Source organism: Tachyglossus aculeatus, chromosome X3 (genome assembly GCF_015852505.1).
Source record: "Tachyglossus aculeatus isolate mTacAcu1 chromosome X3, mTacAcu1.pri, whole genome shotgun sequence".
NCBI classification, from domain to species: Eukaryota; Metazoa; Chordata; class Mammalia; order Monotremata; family Tachyglossidae; genus Tachyglossus; species Tachyglossus aculeatus.
In genome coordinates this window covers 33,930,019-33,956,022 of record NC_052099.1, presented here as the reverse complement: position 1 = coordinate 33,956,022, position 26,004 = coordinate 33,930,019, and the positions used below count along the sequence as shown (strand labels likewise).

The following is a 26,004-nucleotide window of genomic DNA, read 5'->3' as shown; positions in this document are numbered from 1 at the left end:
AGAACTAACAGAAGGCAAAGAACTACAGTTGACAGTAAAAGCACCATCAAACTCACTGGTTAAGCAGGTGCCTGGGTAATTAATCTGGGTTTATTGTGGTTAGGTAGAATAGGATTCCAAATCATCTAAGAGTAACAATAGTACTAGCAGCATTTACTGAGGTCAAAATAATGAAGCAACAGGATCCCTCTCCACATGGAGCTTACAAGCTATCGGGGAAGATGATGATCTCCCAAAGGCCAGCAAATTTCCTGCTCTACGGAAAAAGAGCTCCGTTGCTTTCCCCACGGTGGCTTACCTTATTTTTGTCCTGTGTGTCCACTTCTCCGGGGGCCATGAACTTCAACAGGAGAGCCAAACATTTAGGACTCTTATGCCGGGTGGACAGGTGCAGTGGAGTCATGGATTCCAGGTCCTTTTTCATCCAGTTGGCACGACGGGTGAGTAAGAGTTTCATGAAGCGATAATTTCCCTGGAGAAACCAGAGACAACAGGTAAGTAAGGTAAGGAAGGAGGCCACTCTTACCCTCTAAATGATGATGCAGATAACAATAATAATAACTGCAGTATTTAAGTGATTACTATGTGCCAAGCACTGCTCTAAGCAATGGGGTAGATACAAGGTAGGTTGGACGCAGTCCCTGTCCCACATGGGGCTCACGGTCTTAATTCCCATTTTATAAATTAAGAAACTGAGGTAGAGAAGTGAAGTGACTTGTCTAGGAGACAAGTGGTGGAGCTGGGATTAGAACCCAGGTCCTCTGACTCCCAGGCAGGCCACGATAGAGTTTGGAAGTTAAAACTAGAACAAGCTACTTGGCTGGTGCCCAGAATGCAAGGTAAGGATTGGATTTGAATTTGCAGTCTTAAACTCCTCAAATGCACCAATCAATCAATCAATCAATCATATTTATTGAGCGCTTACTGTGTGCAGAGCACTGTACTAAGCGCTTGGGAAGTGCAAGTTGGCAACATATAGAGACAGTCCCTACCCAACAGTGGGCTCACAGTCTAAAAGGGGGAGACAGACAACAAAACCAAACATACTAACAAAATAAAATAAATAGAATAGATATGTACAAGTAAAATAAATAAATAAATAAATAGAGTAATAAATATGTACAAACATATATACAGGTGCTATGGGGAAGGGAAGGAGTGAAGTCTGTGAAGTCTGGGGAGAAAACCTGAAAATGGTAGCTCCAGTTGATTTTGTTTATATGTATTCGTTGCCAGGGATGTAGCTCTGTAGATGGTCTGAGCATCCTCCGTTAGTGAGTGTGCTACATCTTTTTTTTTTAATGATGGTCTTTGTTAAGCGCTTACTATATGTCAGGCGCTGTACTAAGCGCTGGGGTAGATACAAGCTAACCAGGTTGGACACAGTCCATGTCCCACATGGGGCTCACAGCCTTAATCCCCATTTTACGGGTGAGGTAACTGAGGCTCAGAGAAGTGGCATAAACACCAGAGGACAGTCCACTAGGCTGCTGCTGTTCCCTGGCTACTCCGTCCCAGGTACTCTCCTTCACTTCATTCAATTGTATTTATTGAGCGCTTACTGTGTGCAGAGCACTGTACTAAGCGCCTGAACCAGGGTCACTTGCTAAGGAACCAGGGTCTGCGGGAAGCGAAAGTGGGCAGCGAGGGAGGAAGCTCTGAACTGCAAGAACCACCTTCCCCACTAGCACTTAAACCCTGTATTGTACTTTCCAAGCGCTTAGTACACTGCTCTGCACACAGTACGTGCTCAATAAATACGATTGATTGATTGATTGGTGTCCTCCCCCTCACCCCTGACCTCAGTTTGGGGCCTGAAAATCTGTCCATCCTGCTTTGGGGCTAATTTTGCTATGGTAGAAGAAAACGGCAGCCTGCACTGCCAAGGGTTATTTAAAATTCAGTTTATGTTACTAAAAAATTACACAGCGTTCCTGTTTCTCTGGGCAAGTCTGGGTTACTGCCTGGACAATAATGTAGTGCACAGGTAAATTACAGTAGAGGGGGAAACTTATCCACAGATATTTGTTCCTCATCTTGCTTTTGCCAAGGCAGTTCTTCTGGTTCTCAGTAACACAGCTCTAGTATGAAATGGCTAAACTAAAATGTTATAAAGCAATGACCAAGTTTTTCTTTGGTATTCTCCCCCTTTGGACTCCTCTTCTTTACTTCCTCTTTAGGAGAGAGAAGGGGGTGGAAGGAAGGGTTATTTCCAACTCTTCTCTCCATGCAGAATGGAAATCCCTCAGAGGACAAAGAGATATATCTTTCCTACGGGGATAAAGAAGAGAGTTTGCAATAACTTCTGAAAGATAACTATTGCTTGGTTTTTTCCAATTATTCTGAAAGGTAAGTCTTGAAATAAGTGACCAAAATAACAGAAGGCTTGCTTGTTCACCGTGAGTCCTTGTCCGAGGACCCAGATAAAAAAAAAATCTTCCCCAAATCTTCTTCCAAATGGCCTGGAGGAAGTTTTTAAGAGCCACCAAAGCAAAGGAATCCTTGGTGAGCACTAGTTCCAAATGGCTGCTCATTCTCAGTCTCTTTCGTGGGCTCCTCCTCTGCCTCCTATCCCCTAAGTGTGGGGGTCCCTCAAGGTTCAGTTCTGGGTCCCCTTCTATTCTCCATCTTAACCTACTCCCTCCAACAATTAATTTGCTCCCGTGGCTTCAATTACCGCCTCTATGTGAACGATTCCCAAATCTACATCTCCAGCCCTGATCTTATCACCCGCTCTGCAGTCTTTGCATTTCCTCCAGGCTTCAAGACATCTCTATTTGGATGTCCTACCCTCAGCTCAAACTTAAGGTGCCTAAAACAGAACTCCTTAATTTCCCACCCAAATCCTGTCCTCCCCCTGACTTTCCCATCACTGTAGACAGAATTACCATCTTTCTTGTCTCACAAAACCCTAACCTTGGTGTGATCTTTGAATCCCTCTCTCGTTCAACCACATATTCAAAATATCATTAAATTCTGGCAGTTCAACCTTCACAACACTGCTAAAATCCACCCTTCCCTCTCCAAACTATCACGTGACCACCACCCCCAAGCCCTTGTCAAGTGGGCCTCGACCGACGAGAAGCAGTGTGGCCTAGTGGCAAGAACACGAGCTTGGGAGTCAGAGGCTGTGGGTTCGAATCCCGACTCTGTCACTTAGCTTTTTTGACCTTGGGCAAGTCACTTAACTACTCTGTGCCTGTTACCTCATCTGTAAAATGGGGATTAAGACTGTGAACCCCACATGGGACAACCTGATGACCATATATCTACCCCAGCGCTTCGAACAGTGCTTGGCACATAGTAGGTGCTTTACAAATGCCATTATTATTATTATTATTATTATCACATTAATCCAAGCACTTATCCTATCCTGCCTTGAATCAGCCTCCTTGCTGACCTCCCTGCCTCCTGTCTCTCCCTCCTCTAGAACCTACTTCATTCGGCTGTCCGGATCATTTTTCTATGGAAACGCTCAGTCCATGTTACCCTACTCAAGAACCTCCAGTGGTTGCCCATCCACCTCTGCATCAAACAGAAACTACTTACCATCGGCTTTAAAGCAATCAGCTTGCCCCTTACTACCTCACCTCACTACTTTCCTACTACAACCCAGCCCACACACTTCACCACCTTCAAAGTCTTACTGAAAGTGCATCTCCCCCAAGAGGCCCTTATTTCCTTTCCCATTCCCTGCCGTGTCACCCGGACTTGCTCCCTGTACTCGTCACCCCAACCCCACAGCACTTTTAGTACACATCTGTAATTTATTCATTTACTTTGTCCGGCTCCCCCTCCGCACTGTAAACTCGTGTGGGCAGGGAATGAGTCTTTTATTTTTGTGTTGTACTCTCCCAAGTGCTTAGTAGAGTGCTCTGCACTTGCTCAATAAATAGGATGGATTGATTGACTGAATGGCTCTTATCCTAACAAGGGCTATTTAACAAGATCCCCTGTCCCAGTCAGTAAACACACATTACAGAGCTGGAGGCAAATCTGGAATTGAGTTTTAAATACACGTCTTGGGTGAACTACTAATCCCAGGGTTGAATGCAGGCTCATTCCATGAATGGCGGTGAGTCCCACAAGGGTTTCCATGCCCACCGGAGGACCGCACAAGAAATAACATGCATTGTTGTCGCTTATATCCTCCTCTTCTCTAATTTGTTTTATGGGACAGTGGTTTTCTTGCTTCTATACCGCTCCCTCAGCTTCAGACTTTTTCCATTTCTGCTACTCTGCAGGCTGAGCCACTAACACATCTCTCTCTGGGAAACCAAGCTTGCCCAAAACTTTCACTCGGGTGCAAGAGCCTGCATGACATAAGCGGAGTCTGAATCTTTACCTGCCTCGTGGCTTGCTGCAGCAGGAAGAGCGGTTCACAGAATATTCTGAACGATTCGTGGCTTAAATCTCAGCTGGATTTTACAAGATCGTTCAGTCTGCCTTTTATTAAATTGTTTAAAACTCCAGGACCAGCTTTGGAATCCAGGAGGAAGGAATTGGGAAAAGAGGCCCTGGGAAAGGAGGCCATAAGGCCCGAAACTGGCAAAAAAAAAAAGAAGTCTGGAAGTCTCTGATTACTCATCATCATCATCAATCGTATTTATTGAGCGCTTACTATGTGCAGAGCACTGTACGAAGCGCTTGGGAAGTACAAATTGGCAACATATAGAGACAGTCCCTACCCAACAGTGGGCTCACTGTCTAAAAGGGGGAGACAGAGAACAAAACCAAACATACTAACAAAATAAAATAAATAGGATAGATATGTACAAGTAAAAGAAATAGAGTAATAAATATGTACAAACATATATACATATATACACACACATATATATATATACACATATACTCGAGGAGGAATTTATCTTAGTGACTCTAAATCATGAGACAAACTGTAATAAGTTTAGTAAACCAAATCTCTTATGTTCACACAGGGAAATAGGAGGGGGAACGTGTTGGTTTGGCTTTAATCTAATAATCAGAATATCCAGGACATACAGGTTTAATGAGAAAAAGACTCTGCTGTACACCATTTTTCATCTGAAAAGAGTAATGAAACCTGAGAGATAGGAGTGACTTAAATATCAAAAAAGGGTTCTCATTTTCCTTTTACCTAGCTTTTTATCAGCTTGGGAAGTCAATCTCTTCTTTCCAAGTTGGGGAAGAGACAAGATCAGAATTTGTCCTTTGTTTTTTTTTTAACTAGTCTAGGAGGCAGAGGTGGGCAGGGATGGGCAGGAACTCTTATAAGGCATTCTGGGAATGGAAAACCCATTTGGATCCCCGAGGGAGGGAAGGACAGCGGTATCTGGAGATTGCAAAATGTAGCAGGAGAGGCAGAGCTTTCAGAAACTCATTCAATTTCATCTCACTTACTCTGGGTGTCAGTGTGCAAGGCGCCTACTTTTCCTAACTACCATGCAAATGAATGCTATTTTGAAGGGTGTTTATTTCCACACATGAGGGGGATTCCCCAGCAGAATTAAGGTTAAGGTTATAAACATGGGTGTGGCTGTAGTTTCCCCAGCCAGGATCGGTGGGGGAAGATTTCCCAGATTCCACCTGCACTGTAATGGCCCCACGGTGCCCTCCGTACGACTAAACCAGATAATGTGAGAGAGATGTGATATTTAGGCTTTTTATCCCAATTTAGCTTTGCAGAACTCAAAAGCAATATGGTATGTCTACAGAGACAGGGTGCTTTCACTGAAAAGTCCTCGCAGACTCTGAGAAGGGTCCTGGGACCACCCAGGTTCATTCATTCATTCATTCAATCGTATTTATTGAGCGCTTACTGTGTGCAAAGCACTGTACTACGCACTTGGGAGAGTACAACAGACAGTGAGCTCGCAGTCTAGAGGTTGGCAGAGATGTACGGGATAGGATCACGGATTTGGGAGTTGAGGGACGGAGCAGAAAAGGAGTAAAGGTAAAAGTGGGCTTGGAAGGGAGGGGGCCCTCAAAAACACTAGAGCTTTTTACAATCCCCACTAATGACCGGCTGTGGAGCTGGAGGTCTATCAATCAATCAATCGTATTTATTGAGCGCTTACTGTGTGCAGTAACTTGTACTTCCCAAGCGCTTAGTCCAGTGCTCTGCACATAGTAAGTGCTCAATAAATACGACATTGATTGATTGCACAGCACTGTACTAAGCGCTTGGGAAGTACAAGTTGGCAACATATAGAGACGGTCCCTACCCAACAGTGGGCTCACAGTCTAGAAGGGGGAGACAGACAACAAAACAAAACATATTGACAAAATAAAATAAATAGAATAGATATGTACAAGTAAAATAAATAGCGTGGATTTGGGCTAAAAAGGTATTTTCCATAAGTATACCTGGATGGAGCCAACTTGGTCAGGGGCATTCAGTCAAAGGGTATGGTGAAATCCAAATAAGAATTCTGAATTCCCTTGACTCTGTGTCCCACAATTGTCACTGAAATTATCTCTTTTAACTAGGGAGAAAACTGGAGAACTAAAGGCTGCAATTTCCTTAAGAGGGCACTCTGCTCCAAATCTCTGAGCTTGTTAAGGGAGCAAAAGTTCTCAAGGAAACCAAAACTGAGGTTTCATACTCTTCATACATGGAAGTAAGGTTTGAACTGTTTGATCATAACATTTCACAATTCATACAATACTTTGTAAAGACCTTTTGCAAGCAGAGAGTGATCCAAAATCCACAAAAAAAAAAAAAAATGATGGCATTTGTTAAGCGCTTACTGTGTGCAAAGCACTGTTCTAAGCGCTGAGCACTGTTCTAAGTACAAAGGGGTTGCTTTGTTTATCGGATACGTTGGCATGCAGGTGCTTTTCATTTAGTTGTTTTTTTCTAACCTCCAGATAATCATCTGAACAAGAGAGCAGGTCAGCAACCCTCCACTGTCACCCAGCGAGCCTTGAGAACAAAATTCCGTGTAAAAGATGCAACATTTTGGTTACAAAGAAGACAGTTTCAAGACTTTAGTAGAACAATCTATCTGTTCTGTTTATTGTTGTATTGTACTCTCTCATGTGCTTAGTTCAGTGATCTACAAGCAGTAAGTGCTCAATAAATACAACAGAATGAATGAATGAATGTTCATAAGCCTTGACAGTTAATTGATTCTGGAATGATTTTGAAACTGCCGCCCCACAGCTCAGCGCTCCCAGAACCAAGCGTACAAATCGAATCCCTGCTAGCACCCAGATCCAGGGATCTCGGCCCAACTGCTGTTACGTTGATTTATAAGGCTTAAAATGCATCGGCAACCAGAATCCTAGTGTGGGCTGCAATTCTGCCCAGAAGAGGCCAAAGTCAATTAATGGGTTCCAGCATCTTCTCTGATTTTAATTTCTATTTAAACCGAGAAACACTTCCAAGTGACATTTTACCCCATCTTAATGTTGTTACTTCTGATGATTAGAAGTGCAATTCAGTAAGGTCTAAAAGGAGTTATTTGAGGCAGTTTTTTGGATGAGCTCGTGATGACTGAATCACCCTGAATAACATAAATCCCACGGCTGGCCTTTTCCTTTGTGTTTTATGCGGAAGTCAGAACTCTTGTCTTAATCTGGATGATTAATATCAAAACTTCATTCTGCCTGCTACCCTTTTCGAATTACGATCACATCTGAAATTTTGACAAACATCAGGAAGGTGTGAAAGGGGACAAAGAATATCTTGCCTCTCTGAGCAGTGCCTTAAAATAACATAGGAAGAAACTCAACTATTCATTTACCTTTATTGTCTCTGCCTTTTATAGGGGTTTTTAAAAATTTTTATTTGCACTCCTTCGAGAAAGTAAACATGAGTCAAAATGCCATGAACTCATACAATTTTGAACCATTATTACTGATCAATTTCTCTGAATCTTACACTAGGATAGCCCGTCACTGATTTTAAAAAGGACAAACTAGTTCTTTCGCAATGATCATTTCCGATCTTTTAGCGATCGCATTTTTTTCCAAGTTTTCATTTGCAACTGCACTACCCGTACAAGGAAAAGGCTATGTTTGCTTACATTTTACATCAAACACCGACTACGCACTCCATCAAGGGGGTAGAAGAATATTACTGAAAATGAGTGCTGAAAAGGCAACTAGAAACAAATTCACGTGTTTGCTATTAACAATAGAAATAATGCTCTTTCTTGATTACCTCATTCATCCTTACTGATTCCTCAAGAGACAAGCCCCACAGTATAAAGCAATTAGAAATATTTCTGACAATCGGGTAGGTCTAAATGGTCCTCGGGAAGTCTGACCAATATCTGACTATGGTGGAGGGGTGAATAAAACGTGGCTGGGCCACACTGCCAGTGGCGGAAATTTCTGACTGAAGACCTACCAAGGGAGTCTCCCAACGGTGGGAATATCCTGCGGGAATCTGGATAGTGAAAGACCTCAGTGGCTACTGAAGTAGCTACCCTGATAAAGGCCCGCTGGTCTACGGCTCTATGCCACAGAAACAGTATTTCACTGAGGTCAATTTGGCCATAAAATAGGATTTGTAAGTAAAATTCTCCGGTGCAGTTGGAGATGTGACCTTGGTAATGCTTTGAAGGTGGAGAGAGTGGCGGTCTGGCATATATGAGAAGCGGAGAAGCAGCATGGCTCAGTGCAAAAGAGCACGGGCTCTGGAATCAGAGGTCATAATAATAATAATGATGGCATTTATTAGGTGCTTACTATGTGCAAAGCACTGTTCTAAGCGCTGGGGAAGTTACAAGGTGATCAGCTCAGTCTTAATCCCCATTTGGCAGATGAGGTAACTGAGGCCCAGAGAAGTGAAGTGACTTGCCCAAAGTCACACAGTTGACAGCTGGCAAGAGCCTGGATTCGAACCCATGACCTCTGACTCCAAAGCCCGGGCTCTTTCCACTGAGCCATGCTGCTTCTCTGGGTCACGGGTTCAATTCCCGGCTCCGCCACTTATCAGCTGTGTGACTTTGGGCAAGTCACTTCACTTCTCCGGGCCTCAGTTCCCTCATCTGTAAAATGGGGATGAAGGCTGTGAGCCCCCCGCGGACAACCTGATCACCTTGTAACCTCCCCAGCGCTTAGAACAGTGCTTGGCACATAGTAAGCGCTTAATAAATGTCATCATCATTATTATTATATGGTGTGGGAGGATGTGGGAAAGGGGTCATCATCATCATCAATCGCATGTATTGAGCGCTTACTATGTGCAGAGCACTGTACTAAGCGCTTGGGGAGTACAAATTGGCAACATATAGAGACAGTCCCTACCCAACAGTGGGCTCACAGTCTAAAAGGGGTCGGCGGCAAGGGGTGCCCCCCCAACCAATGTAGCCCCCCACCTCTTAACCACTGCAGCCCTGCCCCCTGGAAGAGCAAAACTCTTACTGAAATGGCCAGGATGGGAGGAGGGAGGACTAATTACTTTCCACTCCCCTGCCTTGACCAGCTCTGCCATAGTGTGAGCTTGATCTCGGAAGAACCAAGAATGATCTCCAGCCTCTCCTGTCCATGCAGCCAATCAATCAATTAATCGTATTTACTGAGCGCCTACTGTGTGCAGAGCACTGTACTAAGCGCTTGGGAAGTACAAGTTGGCAACATATAGAGACTGTCCCTACCCAACAGTGGGCTCACAGTCTAGAAGCCACCTGAAGCACCTCGCCTTCGGCCGCATCCTACCTCAATCTAGAGCCCCCCGAGGGCAGGAAACGTGCTCTGGGTGTTGGTTACACTCCCCCAAGTGCTTACTACAGTGCACTTCCCTCAGCGGGTATTCAATAAATACTATTGCTACTAGTACTCCAACAAACATTCACACATACACACACACCCGAGTTCACGCACCCAGACATGCCCACGTATCAGTTACACACACTCATGAGACTCAGATACTGAGCCAATTGTCAGCTGTGTGACTCTGGGCAAGTCACAACTTCTCTGTGCCTCAGTTACCTCATCTGTAAAATGGAGATTAAAACTGTGAGCTCCCTGTAGGACAACGTGATCACCTTGTAACCTCCTCAGCGCTTAGAACAGTGCTTTGCACATAGTAAGCACTTAATAAATGCCATTATTATTATTATTATTATTATTATTATTATGATGATGTAACCATGGCAGAGAAAGGTCTGTGAAGCAGGCCCGGGTGGAATTGGGGCTTGCCCTGACTCTCGCTGCAGGCTGTGTAGAATTCCCAGGGAGAATTCCCTAGGAGGGGACAGAATCAGAGAGAAACCTGGATTGCAGGTGGTAGGAAAGAACCCTCAGGGGGGCCGAGTTATTTGGATTCTAAGTACGCCCCGTGTTTAAATTTGGCACCCAGACCTTTAAGAAGAGGTAAGCCACTGTCAGTGTGAAAAACAAAGAAAACTTTTATTTCATCCCTGCAGCTCGGTGGATTCATGCGTCTCCAGAAGAAAAAAGTTGGCCACCATTTTGCTAAAGTGAAGCATCCCCCCCCCCCTTACCTCCTTCCCTTCCCCACAGCACCTGTATATATGTATATATGTGTGTACATATTTATTACTCTAATTATTTATTTATTTATTTATTTTACTTGTACATATCTATTCTATTTATTTTATTTTGTTAGTATGTTTGGTTTTGTTCTCTGTCTCCCCCTTTTAGACTGTGAGCCCACTGTTGGGTAGGGACTGTCCCTATATGTTGCCAATTTGTACTTCCCAAGCGCTTAGTACAGTGCTCTGCACATAGTAAGCGCTCAATACGATAGATGATGATGAAGCAACAGCTGCCTGGACCTGGCTGTGGCTGCTGGCTACCTAGATCTGGCAACTGTATCGACTCCTGTGAGATCCACGCCAGCAGGAGTGGCAGTCATTTCACTCATCTTTTCCGTTCACTGTTGTGTTGGTGAGTATCCAGGAATCTGTGTGTATGTGTGTGTTATGTGTGTGAGTGCACGTGAGAGACAATGAATGTCTCTAAATGAGTCTCGGAGTGTGAAAATGGCTCAGTGAGTTTCTGAGGTGTGTCCCTTCCTCCTCTCTATAACTGTCACCCCACCTGCCTTCATTTGATGCTTCCTTAATGTACACCTCCTCTCTCACGCTCGGTGTAAAATCATTTCTGGAATTTTAATGTTGATCTCTTGCTATAAGTCACCTGGCTTTTGACTCATGGCAACCTAGAGACCAGCAAGCAAAATGGTGGCCACCTTTTTTCTTCTGCAGATGCACGAATCCACTGAGCTGCAGGGACGAAATAAAAGTTTTCTTTGTTTTTCACACTGACAATGGTTTACCTCTTCTTAAAGGTCTGGGTGCCAAATTTAAACACGGGGCGTACTTAGAATCCAAATAACTCGGCGCCTAGGGTTCCAGCATCACTGAGCTGTCAACTTATGTAAATCTTACAAAATACCCTTTTAGCAAATTCATTAGCATCCCAGACTCCAAGCAAAAACTCTCCGTCTGAAGAGAAAGGCTCAAAAGGCTGAATAGCAGGTTTACTTGGCAGTTTCTGAATTTAAGACGTTCATCCATCTGGCAGACCATCTAGACAATACATCAGCCAAGAACATCTCTATGACTGGGAACCAATTCTGGCTCCCAAACGGGATTGGACCGAAAACAAGACAACATATTTAGCTGCTCTCAAGTGGGCTCTTAAGAGTATTTTCCCCAATGCCTCTTACAACTTGGGCCCCACTATCTCGGTTTCCATAGGAATAGACAGCTCTCTCAAGTGGCACACGCTCACAAGGTGCGCTAAAAGGAACTCTAAAAATGGACTCTTCCCAAGACCAGGAAAATTCTGGAAAAGGGTCATGGTCCTTAAAGCTCCTTTCTCAAGTCCCATATTTTTCCTGCTTAATACAACAGAGAAGGTCCCGTTTCTTCTTTCCTGGCACATGGAAATCAACTCTATCTACAAAGGACAATGAAATTGCCTTCTAGTCTCCCCTCTGGCTCTTCTAGTACCAGTGACTTTTCTCTTCCTTGCAATGCAAATCCAAGACAGTCAATCGTATTTATTGAGCACTTACTGTGTGCAGAGCACTGTGCTGAGAGCTTGGGAGAGCACAGTGCCCAGTGCTTGGCACATAGTAAGCGCTTAACGAGTACCATAATTATTTTTATTACAACAGAACAATGAACAGACACATCCCCAGCCCACAACAAGTTTACAGTCTAGATTCTGGGTTAACTGCATGAAGCCTCAAGATGATCATCAACTAACTGGTTGGAAAAGCCTCTGTCCTGAAATGGTGAGTCTGTGAGTTATTAAATCATCTGGGCCTCTCTGAAGGAAAGCCCAAACCACAATTAGTCTAAACCCTCGAAGCCTGGTTAAAGGTTCAAGGAAGGAGTTTTGGGAACAGCCAGCTCTGCCCGACACAAATCCAAGTACACCAACCAACCTTCAGTCAGTGCACCGGCTGAACACTTACTGTTGGCAGAGCACCGCACTAAGTGCTTGGAAGAGTACAATGCATGATCCTTGTCCTTAAGGATATTTCAATCTGGAGGGGTGACCGATTCTAAAATAATTTACAGATAGGAGAGAGAGAAGAAAAAAGTGGCTACGCGACTATGTTTATACGTTTCTCTCTGCTGGTTTACAACAGCAAACGGGGGAAGGGGGTGAACTTCCTAACTGTAAGAAAACCTGGACGAAGAAAAACGAGGGTTTTCCTACTTTAAAATATTTGTAGCCACAGCATACAAATCCTATATTGGTTCAAGCTTTGTGTAAGTTTCAGTTCATTAATTTTTGCAACTGATTTAAATCATGCACTTGCGCTTCCTGCTCAAAATATCCTTTCTCTGGGAGGCCATGCCACTATCTCAACGATCATCATTCAGCAGAGTTTTACACCACCACTAAGTCCATCTCGCTCCTCAAATGTCTTGCAGTCAGGAATGAATCTTCACTACATCGAAAAGTCAGAATTATCTTCTCTTTCTATACGAAGTCTTGCTGCTTCCCTCTAGACTGCAAGCTTGTTGTTGGCAGGGAATGTGTCTGTTTATTGTGATATTGTACTCTCCCAAGTGCTTAGTACAGTGCTCTGCACACAGTAAGGGCTCATTAAATACGATTAACTGACTGCTTCGATCAGATCCGAAAAGGAAAAATTCCCTTTGTCCGGCATTAGCCAAATAGATTTAGGAATCTGGGACTCAAAAAAAGGTAACTGAACAGAATTTTAATCTATGTGACTCTAACCCCTGGGATAAGACAGGCGACGATGGTTTCCAGGAATTGGAGAACTTTACCTATGAAATTTATTTCTGTGTTCCTTTCGCTCCTGGTGTACTTTAACTCACCCGATTCCCATCAATTACCGATTTAACCATCTGTTTCCAGACAGATGGAGAGACAAATGACATATTAGTGCTCCCAGAGTTTGTGGCAGGGTCATAAAAAGTGAATTTATTTTCCTAATATCTTTTCCAGCCATTGTCCTGAAAGCAGAAGCCATTTTACCTGGCTTAGTATTGATCCAACTGCCATCAGATTAAGCTGTGGCAGACCGCGCAAGAAGCCTCCTGGATCCAGGGCAGAAAGGATCTGCTTTCGGAATGATGGAGGGCTCCCCCAGGCCAGCCCTCGAGATTCCGACTTGGGGATGCACTTGCACACCACCTCTTGCGGGAACCATCGGAGTGATGATCGGGAATAAACGCCAACTGACCCACGGTGCAGTAAAGCAAACCTCAAAATAACAATCGTTTCGCCTCCAAGTAGTGGGAAGCCGGTAAACACGCAGCTTTAACAGCTCGGCGCATCACTGCCCAAACTTTTACGGGGGCAAACGAAGGCTCTGATCCTCTTTCGTTCTGGACCAGACGAAGGGGCATTTTCCTGGGTGGGGTGCACTGGTTCAGAGACCACTCCTGGGCACTCCTGGGTTTCACCCCCTAAGAATGAGGAGAGGGTGGTAATTTGAAAAGGAGGTGCCCTTCCCCTGCCCCTCCAAACTGGCTCCCTGCATGCTCCTTGCTTTCAAATCAGGTACGGCTGGGAGCCAGGGAGCCTCACAAGTAGTGGTCCAGGGGCTACTAAGTGGCTACTTGGCTTTCCTAAGTCCCCTTTCAGGAGAGCTGGATCATTCACAGCCATGCCATGAGCCTTGTTTAGAGTCACCATGTGAGCGCCTCGCACTCTCCCCAGCCTGTCCACACCCTGCACTGGCTGAACACCGTCCACCACATTTGGCTGGAAGCCCTGAGGCCGCAGAGCTGAGACACTCCCAGGGGCCATCCATGCAAGGGTGAGGGGATTTGGGGGCTCCCGGGTGTAAATCCAGTTAGCCCAAGGAGCCTCTATTCATGAATGCTTCTTTTCAGTGGGGGACCTGATAGCTCTACAGGAACAGGGGAAGGGTGTATTTTTAATGCTACAAATCCCTTCTCCTCCTCCCGGCCTGTTCCTTTTCCCTCCCTCTCTTCTTCCTATTACTGTCCCCTAATAATAGAGGGAAGCCCTAAGGAGCAGTTGATAATAGCTGGGGAAAGGCCCCGGCATTCCTCACTCTGCTCTGACCCCCATCTCGTTCCTTCCCCTAGCACAGTGGGAATGATGAGCAAGGCACCTCGGAGAATGCCGACATACAGTTGCCTAGGGCAACTGGGTTTTGGCATGTCTGCCTACAAAATAACAACCCAAAATTCCTTGCCTATTCTTTCCCCTACAGCTCGCTGGGTGTTACCAATCTGTTTCTTGGAGCAGGAAAGAAAAAGGGAGGGAGGAGGGAATGATGTCAGGGCCCCTTGGTTCATTCGGTCTGCCCCGAGACTGCACTGCAGTCAGGAACTCTCTCCTCCTGCCCTGTACTTCCTGGCTGGGCCTGGAATTCCCTTGGTGATCCCGGCATCAAGAAAGCAGGCTTTCCCCAGAAAAACAAACACAACCACCCACGGCTGCTGCCTCTGGGTAAGCAGCGCTCATTTGCCTAGACTGTAAGCTCACTGTGGGCAACGAACGTGTCTACTGACCCTGTTATACTGTATTCTCCCAAGAGCTTAATACAGTGCTCTGCACAGAGTAAGCGCTCCATAAGTAAGATTGATTGGTCTTCTCTTTTCTCTAGGAACTGCCAACTCTCTTTCTAATCTGTGCTACTGCTTGCCCTCAGGGTTAAATGGGGATGATATCACTGAGTAAAAAAAAAAAACCTGGGCTAGGTGACACTGAGGAGGGAGGTGGAGGTGTGAGATGTGCTGCCAGGAGTCCTTGGATGGGTGAGAGGAGGGGGATGAACCACATCCCTCTTCTTTACTTCACCCTTCAGGACCCAATGCCCACTCCAAGCATCCACACTCTTCCATGGGTTGGGCAAAGCGCAACCAACTGGCTCAGCAGCAACAACGACACCATTTCCTGTCTTTATCCAATCACTCTTTCCTTTCTCATGCGACTCCCAGAATAGACGTTCATATTCTCTCTCTCTCACCTCTAGTTGGATAGATCCAGTTCTTTCCCCTCCTGCAAGATAAGCCAGAGGGAGATAATAACAGAGGCAGAGTTAACAGAGCCGCAGTGCTTTGGTTCCTGCAACCCAGCCCTAACTTTGCTGATACCAACAGAGCCAACTCTAACTCTACTGGAGAGCAACCAAAGGAAGCAAATCACCAAGGACGCACAAACCGGAGGCAAAATAAGGTCGGGCAGAATTGAAAGAAGCAGATGGCAGGGAAGAAAGAATTCTACCCAAAATGATAAATACAGCCTTCTGATCCCAACCCGAATGACAGCAGGACCCAGGAGTCCTGGCCGTGGGATGTGCCACCACCTGCCCACTCTACTGGGAGGGCAGACATTCCCGAGGGACAAAAAAGCATCAGAGCAGGGGGGAGGGGGGCGGGGGAAGAAGCAGTGTGGCTCAGTGGAAAAGAGCACGGCCTTTGGAGTCAGAGGTCATGGGTTCAAATCCCGGGCTCTGCCAATTGTCAGCTGTGTGACTTTGGGCAAGTCACTTAACTTCTCTGTGCCTCAGTTACCTCATCTGCAAAATGGGGATTAAGACTGTGAGCCCCCCGTGGGACAACCTGATCACCTTGTAACCTCCCCAGCGCTTAGAACGGTGCTTTGCACATAGTAAGTGCTTAATAAATGCGATCATTATTATTATTATTATGCTCTCGCCATGCAGGATGGAAAAAGCCCTGTGCAGGAGACCGGCTCCCGAGGCTTCTCTTCGCCCTCACATGCTCATCGTCAGCAAGGGAGATGGACAGAAAGACCACTCCTTCTTGGGGCAGCTCTACCGACTCCAGAGCTGTGGACGATGATGATGATGAAGCTGAGAAGGAAGGGGGTAGTACGACCCAGGACAAAGCAGGCCTCGGGACTCTCCCAGAAGCTGAAGGGCTTCCGTACCGGTTATATAGTCCCCCTGCCTGAACCTGAGCCTCTGGGACAGCACTGGGGAGTTAATAATTGTGGTATTTGCTAAGTGCTTACTATGTGTCAAGCATTGTTCTAAGTGCTGGGGTAGATACAAGTCAATCAGGTTGGATGTAGTCCCTGTCTCTCAGTCCAAGCATGGCGGAGAACAGTTATTTAATCCCCATTATACAGTTAAGGAAACTGAGGTACAGAAAAGTAAAGTGACTTGTCCAAGGTCACCCAACAAGCAACTGGCAGGCCTGGGATTAGTACCCAGGCCCTCTGACTCTGAGGCCCCTGCTCTTTCTACCAGGCCACACTGCTTCTCAAAGGAAGGAAAGGGAAGGAGTTCTGAAAAGGAAAGAAGTTTTACCGCGATCCCACAGGGTAAAGCGGGGGAGGGTTGCCCGGATAATAATAATAATAATTATAGCATTTGTTAAGTGCTTACTATGAGCCACCTGCTGTTCTTAGCGCTGGGGAGGATAAAAGGTAATCAGGTTGTTCCACATTGGGCTCAGTCTTAATCCCCATTTTACAGATGAGGTAACTGAGGCCCAGAGTTGGCTGAAGGGACCCAGTAGCCCCGTGGGGAACCCTCACAAGTCTGGCCCCTTCTGATCTGATGGCACATCACACCTTCAAGCTGCTGCTTAGCTCAGGAGGAGCTGGTACTGGACCCATCTGAGCACGGCAGGGACTGGCGGTCTGGATTTCTAGCCTGGGCAGGGCTCTGCCATCAATCAATCAATCAATCATTTGACTTTATACAGAGCACTGCACTAACCGCTCGGAAGAGTACCATATAACATCACAACAACACATTTCCTGCCCACAGTAAGCTTATAGTCTAGAGGGGGAGACATCAATATGAATAGTGCCATCCGAGAAGAGGAAGGAAGAAAGGAGCTGAATACAGGACAGAGACCCCAAACTCCTCCTTTCCCCCCGGTCTCATCATCATCATCAATGGTATTTATTGAGCGCTTACTATGTGCAGAGCACTGTACTAAGCGCTTGGGAAGTACAAATTGGCAACATATAGAGACAGTCCCTGCCCAACATTGGGCTCACAGTCTAAAAGGGGGAGACAGAGAACAAAACCAAACATACTAACAAAATAAAATAAATAGAATAGATATGTACAAGTAAAATAAATAGAGTAATAAATATGTACAAACATATATACATATATACAGGTGCTGTGGGGAAGGGAAGGAGGTAAGATGGGGGGATGGAGAGGGGGACGAGGGGGAGAGGAAGGAAGGGGCTCAGTCTGGGAAGGCCTCCTGGAGGAGGTGAGCTCTCAGCAGGGCCTTGAAGGGAGGAAGAGAGCTAGCTTGGCGGATGGGCAGAGGGATTGGGGGCATTCCAGGCCCGGGGGAGGACGTGGGCAGGGGGTCGATGGCAGGACGGGCGAGAACGAGGTACGGTGAGGAGATTGGCAGAGGAGCGGAGGGTGCGGGCTTGGCTGGAGAAAGAAAGAAGGTCTCAGAAAGAAAGTGTCAAAATGGCCTTCCCTCTGGAGAGAAGGCTTAGCAAACTTTCCCCGCCAGAGACCACGGTCAGCGCTGCGGCTTCAGTGATTTCACTAAGAGAACAGAGCGCCGCAACGTTTGGGGACACCCTCAGGAGCCGACAGTGTTGCCTCCGGAGCACTCAGAACAATTCCTCTGCAAAACGCACTCGGGGCTGGCTCTGGGGCCTGTCTCGTAACTCCCCAGGTTACCCCCGGCCACATCACCAGTCCCCTGCCTTCTGTTGGAAGCTTTTCTGCTCGGGGAGATGATTCACCTTGGAAGAGCAACAGAGGATTGTTCAAGAGGAAATTTCCACATCGCTGAAGAAGCCCCTTCGGGCTCGAAATTTCATTTCTCCACTTTAAAAGGTGCAGCACCTTTTCGGTGGAGAAGAACTCACATCCCGTTCTGCCGGAATGTGTGCTTTCATTCTGTGCTTAGGCTAGAACTTGGTGGCAGAATTAGGGGATGTTCTTCTGGAGGCTTGAACCTGCCCGGCCACGGAGAAACACAGGGTTGGAAGAAGCAGCTGTGTGCCCGCACTTTGTGTTGAACGTGGGGTGAGCACGACAATGTGAGTTTTTCTTAACGTGGGGTTCGGCCAGAACGCAACCCCTGTGATACCAGAAAACTGGGTGTACACTAAAAAGTGTCTGTAAAGTCAGAATTGGTAAACGACTCAGGAATTAGTAAACAACTCCGGTAGTCTCGTTTTGACAGAGAGTGAGTGTAAAGACTCAGTAGTTCCTCTCAATTTTTATGACACTCTAAAGACAGGTTGTACCAACTGAACGCAGGATCTGGGGTGGGGAACAAGGAACGAGAAGACAAAAAAAACCACTGACTGATGGACTAACAATCGTATTTACTGAGCACTTACTGCGTGCAGTGCACTGTACTAAGTCTTGGGAAGAGTACAATATTACCTAATTGGCAGTCATGTAAACTACCAAAATCAATCCAACAAGAACACTGATAGAGAGCCTAATGAGTGCACTATGCTCAGCACTTGGGAGAGTCTTCTAGACATGATCCCCGCCTGCCTTCACGGATCCTAAAATCTAACGAGAAGCAGCGTGGCTCGGTGGAAAGAGCCCGGGCTTTGGAGTCAGAGGTCATGGGTTCAAATCCCGGCTCCACCAATTGTCAGCTGTGTGACTTTGGGCGCAAGTCACTTAACTTCTCTGTGCCTCGGTTACCTCATCTGTAAGACTGTGAGCCCCCCGTGGGACAACCTGATCACCTTGTAACCTCCCCAGCGCTTAGAACAGTGCTTTGCACATAATAAGCGCTTAATAAATGCCATCATCATTATTATTATTAATGGGGACACCTTGGTAAATGACCAATAGGAGAAAGCAATAGAATATGACGATATATATATAAAATGTTACTGGGAGGCTTTGAGTAACCAAGGAACTAAGTGGCAGTTGGGAAGGGATGAGAAATTCATCGGGAGAAGGCCTCCTGGAGGAGATGCGATTTCAGAAGAGGCTGAAGATGGGGTGGGCAGTGGTTTGCTGGATGTGAAGGAGAGGGAGCTACGGGATGGAGGGAGGGCATGAACAGAAAGTCAGCAGTGAGAGAAGTAAAATATACACTGTTCTAAACCCTGGGGTGGATACAAGATTATTGGGTTGGACACAGTCTCTGTCCCACATGAGGCTCACAATCTTAATCTCCACTTTACAGATGAGGTAACTGAGGCACAGAAAAGTAAAGTGACTTACCCGAGGTCACACAGCAGACAAGTGGCGGAACTGGGACCAGAACCCAGGTCTTCGGATGCCCAGGCTCTTTCCCCTAGGCCACACTGCTTCTCACTGTTAGACATATTATTAATATCTGTGCCAGGCACTGTACCAGGCGCTGGGGTAGACATAAGGTAATCCAGTTGGACACAGTCCCCTACAGGGATCACAGTTTTAATGCCCATTTTACAGATGAGGTAACTGAGGCGGAGGAAAGTGAAGTGACTCGCCCAAGGTCACACAGCAGACAAGTGTAGAGATGGGAGTTGAAGCCCTGGGAGCAAATGAGTTCTCCGAGGGAGAAGGTGTAAATGGAGAGTTGGGGGGACCCAAAACTGAGCCGAGAGGACTCTTGGCAGAGCAGGAGCCCACGAAACAGACCGAGAATGAGTCGGCAGAGGGAACCTACCAGAACCAGGATAGGGCAGAGTAAGCAATAAACAAGTGAAGAAGTCATTTTTACTGTATAAGAGTTTTACCTGACTGGTTCTTCACTATTTTGTTGTGCAAAACCTTCTGTAAAGATAATCCCCCTCTGAGTCCGCGGTTGGCCGGGCCTTAAAGAAAGCCCGCCATTTGCGTCTGGTTCTTCACACCATTTTGTCTGAAACTATCATTAACATCACGCAGAATCATTAGCCAAAAGAGATGTCTAATTAGACAAAAAGAGGTTAAAATATATGCTAGCCTATTCCCCTTCCCAATTTATCACTCTGTATAAAGAGCTTTCAAGCCCCCGCACCGCTCCCCCCATCCCTGCTTCTTTTCAGTATGAATAAGGCTGACATTTGACAGCTTCACAGAGCTGACAAGGGTTACCCGGCAGCCCACCCTCCCTCTTCTCAATCCAATTAGACCTCTAATCCTCCAGATGAAAGGCCCAACTCCTCTCGTTCCTCATGACAACGACAGCTATTGATTACTTGTCACTCCGGCTAACACCTTCTCAGTGAGGCCACTCTGACAGAAGCAAACCGACCAAATTAGACAGCACTTCCTTGGCCCTGGAGGGCAAATGGCACAACAAGTAAAGGCTAATAAATGGTATAAAAATGAACAAATCATAACATTATGACAGGTTGATCGTTGCCGGCGGCTTCCCGGCTCGGGCTGGATGCTCTGCTAGAGCTGCTCCTTCTCTTTTCCCTTCCACTTCTCTACAACTTTGACTGAATTAAAGGCCAGAACAATTAAGGCATTTGACCAGCAAAGATAAGCCAGGATGGAAGTATCATCTAGGGACCCAAATGTCAATAGCAGACTGGGGTTTGTCAATACAAACATTCCAGTGATGCAAATCTTCCGTTTTTTTCTCTCCACTAGGTTGCACTGACTCCCTTCCAAAGGACTCGGCTCAATCCGGCAGAAATTTGCCTGGAAAGCAGCACAACCGGGCGGGAAATGTTCTCCCGCCGGCCGGATCTGTAGCGCTGGAACAGAATTCCTCGCAAAGCGCTACGGGGAATGAATTAGCTTAGTGGCATTACCAACTTGGATAAGTAGGAGGATAGAGCCGTTCCTGCCAAAGAAACGACGACGGGTCTCTTGCACGCGTTCTCCTCCAGTCGTGGTTTTTCAGACAGAAGCTTGGATGGTGTACACCACTCTTCGGAGAGTTAATTAGGGGGGCCATTTGTCTGGCTTTCAGCGGGCCTATCCCTTGCCCGGGGCCAATATGGAACCAGTCAATCAAACCAGATCCTTTCGGTCCGACTTTTACGTTTTAGGCACTGACCCTCCCTCGGTGGCGGATCCACTGTGAAAATACAGTTCGTGGGAAGCAGCACGGCCCGGGAGTCAGAAGGGCCTGGGTTCTAATCCCGGCTTCGCCACGCCGTGTGACCCTGGGCAAGTCACTTCACTTCTCTGGGCCTCAGTGACCTCATCTGGAAAATGGGGATCAAGACTGGGAGCCCCATGTGGGACAGGGACTGTGTCCAACCTGATGAGCTTGTATCTACCCCAGTGCTTAGAAGGGTGCTTGAAACATAGTAAGTAAGCACTTAAATACCATCATCATCATCATCATCACATGGACCTGGGAGAGGTATAATGCAACAGCTCTGGGGGCAAGTTTGGGGACAGTGAGGGGGGTCGGGGGGTTGGAGAGGACTTTGCCATCGGCTAATAATTGTCTCTTGGGAGCAGAAGGTCAGCACCCTGCCCATTTCTGAGCAAGATGCAGACCCTTAATCAATCAATCAATCAATCGTATTTATTGAGCGCTGTGTGCAGAGCACTGTACTAAGCGCTTGGGAAGTACAAGTTGGCAACATATAGAGACGGTCCCTACCCAACAGTGGGCTCACAGTCTAGAAGGGGGAGACAGAGAACAGAACCAAACGTATTAACAAAATAAAAGAAATAGAATAGATATGTACAAGTAAAATAGAGTAATAAATATGTACAAATATATATCAATCGTATTTACTGAGCGCTTACTGTGTGCAGAGCACTGCACTAAGCGCTGGGAAGTACAAGATGGCAACATATGGAGACAGTCCCTACCCAACAGTGGGGTCACAGTCTAAAAGAATATATATACATATATATAGGTGCTGTGGGGAAGGGAAGGAGGTAAGGCTGCGGGGGATGGAGACGGGGAGGAGGGGGAGAGGAAGGAGGGGTCCAATAGGGTGGACCAGCCCAGTTCGGGCTATCAGTGTTTGCTGACCCTTCCTTAGGGGAACACCTGGCAGTCACTCCTTATTGCATTACCATGGATTCTTACCCAACATCCATTCCGGCTGATCAGGATCTGTCAGTATCTCTCCATCCACCAAATTATTTTGCAATTCCTCCTGCTTTCATTTTATCTAGCCGGCTACATCATGCCCCTACCGTCTTCTAAATCGTTAATGAAATTAGACTTGAATCAGCCAGCCCAGGATCTAGCCCTGTGGGACACCACCCATTGCTCTTTCCAACTTGATTGCTGAACTATTAATAATTAACTCTGATCTTAAGAGGCTCTATGTCCGTTTCAAAAGGAAATAGGTGTCTCTCAGCACCATTTTCCTATCCTCTAGGAGGTTCACTGAAATCTCAGAAAATGAGTGAGCTGTCTGGAGGTATGTGAGCAATCTCTTCAAGGATCCTCCCCTTTCTTTCACTGTAGTCCCGCCGGCCAGCTAACCAATTATAGGCCGCCTGAAATTTGGTCCCTGGAAGACATGGGTCTTCCCTCTACCCTGGGTTTGGGGACCTTGGGGACTGCTGTACCCTGCCCTAGCACTACTAGGGGGGTGAAGGGGGATGCTGTCCTAGCCCTGCAGACATTCCCAAGGACTGAGCCTGTGACAGGTGGAGCCCAGCCCCCCTCCACGGCCTGTAAAATTCGGGGTTCAAACCTGTTGGACCCCAAAATGTGATATGATGCTGCAGGAAGCACCCCTTTAACGCTGGCTTAGTCCACCTGCTCAGTACTCGGCTTCAAGAAGATACAGCGCTTTCTAGGATCTGACAATCTTCCCACCACCACTCCCTTACCACCCTAACTTTCTACTGTATTTTTCTAACTTGGTAGATTTTGGAAATTCTACACACAGAGAGCATCATGAGTGTGGGTTTCTTCTTCAATTTCTCATCAAAAAGAGATGTTTAAAATATTAGTAGTCCACTAGCAAAGCAAACCCACCTCTATCTTGGACCCTCATCATAACCTTACCTCCCCCTCGACTCTGTAAGCTAGTTGAAGACAGGGAAAGTGTCCTCTAGCTCTGTTGCACTGTACTCTCCTAAGGGCTTAATATAGTGCTCTGCACATAGTAAGCACTCAATAAATACTATTGATTGATTGACTGAGTTGCAGGCTTAACCCTAGTCTCAACCCCAGACCCCAGTCTAACCCTGGCCTTAGTGAGTTGTTTCTTCCTTGGACGAGGTCGCTGATATTGATCAAGATTTTAGAAAATCTCAATGGAAATTTTCAGCAACTGTACTTGAAGTGCTTTAGCTGGAGGTGATTTTTGTTCTACTCTCCCCTTCTGCCACTACACAGATGAAACAAGTGAGTCCAACTCTTACCCTTCCACCCCATACATAGGGAATAATGCGGATGGGTCCTCCCTGCCTGGGCATTCCTCGATCTGGAAGCCTATAAGTGGGTATAACGGGGCAGAGCCAATCAGTCCACTCCTCTGGCACTTCTGGGGGTACCCTGGACCAACTCTGGCCACTTCTGAGTGTTGACTGCTGTCCCGTCAATCAATCAATGTCCTCACTGAGCATTTTCTGAGTGCCCCAGTAGCCTCTCCCAAAAGCTGGGTGGTCAGAATGAGGTTTCTCAGGTAAGGGCCCGGGGTGATGGCTGAGCCCCTTTTTCACTCTGTACCTAGAAAATGTGCGTGCTCCGGATGGAGAAGGGAGAACTGAGGTAGTCATAAAGTTGATCGTAACAATCAGAGTGTGTAAAACCGCAAAGAAATCGCTTGCGCGCCAAATTTGCGATTAGCCAGATGGAAACTCTAAGTTTCAAGCCCGGCTCACAAAGTGAACAGTCATTCCGTGCTTCAGCTTAAAAGAACTTTGCATATGTTGACCAATTCATCTTCGCAAAACAACTTTCCCGGCTTTGTCTGCTTTGCGGACTTTGCCGAGCGGTCCCTCGGCCCAGCTCCCGCCTGCCTACCTACCCTCCACACATCCACCAAGCTAGCTCTCTTTCCTCCCTTCAAAGCCTGACTGAGAGCACACCTCCTCCAGGAGGCCTTCCCAGACTGAGCCCCTTTTTTCTCTCCTCCTCCCCACCCCTCCGCCCTACCTCCTTCCCCTCCCCACAGCACCTGTATATACGTTTGTACAGATTTATTACTCTATTTATTTTACTTGTACATATTTACTATTCTATTTATTTTGTTAATGATGTGCATCTAGCTTTATTTCTATTTGTTCTAACGACTTGACACCTGTCCACATGTTTTGTTGTCTGTCTCCCCCTTCTATACTGTGAGCCCGTTGTTGGGTAGGGACCGTCTCTATATGTTGCGTGTACTTCCCAGTGCTCTGCACGCAGTAAGCGCTCAATAAATACGACTGAATGAATGAATACCTGGCCACCTTGCAGGCTCTTCCTCTCAGGGCCCGGCCGATGGCACTCCTCTTCAAGAGGCCCAGTGTCCGTGACTGAAATGTTTAATTGCATCTTGGGGGCAGTCAGTTCTTCCATAATACACGCTTCCGACTCCACAGTTTGGCTAGGATACAGTGGAGGCCGTGCCTTCCTCCTCCTCCTTCGGGATCCTGCTGTCCCTCTCTCTCGCAGCCTCACGCCGCTGACCCTTAACTAGCTTTCTTCTGGGAGGTAAGATGCCAGAATCCAGGACACTCGAGTCCAGCCCCCGTCGTCGGCTAGTTTGGGTCTCCCCAGCTACCAAGAACAAGTCTTTTACTGGCTTCGAGCTCTTCCTCTCCCCCCCCGACCCCACACCACTCTGCCTTGGGCAGTGGGGGTTCTAGAGGAGGGGCTGACCGAGTGTAATATGGGAAGCTCTTGGTAGCATTCGGGGAAAGGAGCTCTAAGGAGAGCAACCTGAGGGAATAAACACGGTGAGGAAGGAGGAAGAAGTACAGCACAGTCCAAGGGGGTCAAACACACAGCATGACATCAAGACATTGCACATGGACAGCATGACATCATACATCACGGGACACAGAGGCATCACCCAGACTGTGAGCCTGTTGTTGGATACAAGGCAACCTGACTGCCTTGTATCTTCCAAGCGCTTAGTACAGTGCTCTGCACACAGTAAGCACTCAATAAATGCGACATTGATTGATTGATTGATAGGGACCATCTCTATATATTGCCAACTTGTACTTCCCAAGTGCTTAGTACAGTGCTCTGCACACACTAAGCACTCAATAAATATGATCGAATGAATTTTTTAGACTGTGAGCCCACTTTTTAGACTGTGAGCCCACTGTTGGGTAGGGACTGTCTCTGTATGTTGCCAATTTGTACTTCCCAAGCGCTTAGTACAGTGCTCTGCACACAGTAAGCGCTCAGTAAATACGATTGAATGAATATCCCTAAACCCACAAGAGTGTTAATCTGGCCTGACCATGAGGGACCCTCATTTTGCATTTATTGGCTTTCTCAGCCACCCTATTATCCTTGAGTACATTTCATCAACACTGGGGTCCCCTTCAAATATGAAGGGCAACACAGAAATTGTCTACTGGCATCAGAGCACATCCACAAACCCTATTTTTACATCTACAACAGAAGTGCTCTGACCACACTCCACAGTGCATATACATCCCCACCACGACTGACACTGACGAGTAGAAATTATCCTATTGCTACTCTCAGAAACAGAACTCTGGAAGGGATGAGCCTTTGGACTGGCCAAATCATAGCTATTCCTTCAGTCTTATCAAAAGCAAAACAGAGCCATCGTAAT

General features: G+C 46.6%; 1 protein-coding gene across 1 annotated transcript in view; it reads right to left on the bottom strand.

Annotated features, from left to right (window-relative positions):
• The window catches only part of INVS (inversin), an 88,612-nt gene that overhangs the window by 46,155 nt on the left and 16,453 nt on the right, over positions 1 to 26,004 (bottom strand). Inside the window, exon 3 of the mRNA XM_038770358.1 lies at positions 299 to 472. Coding sequence (XP_038626286.1) covers positions 299 to 472 — 174 coding nt within the window. The remainder of the gene's footprint in view (positions 1 to 298; positions 473 to 26,004) is intronic.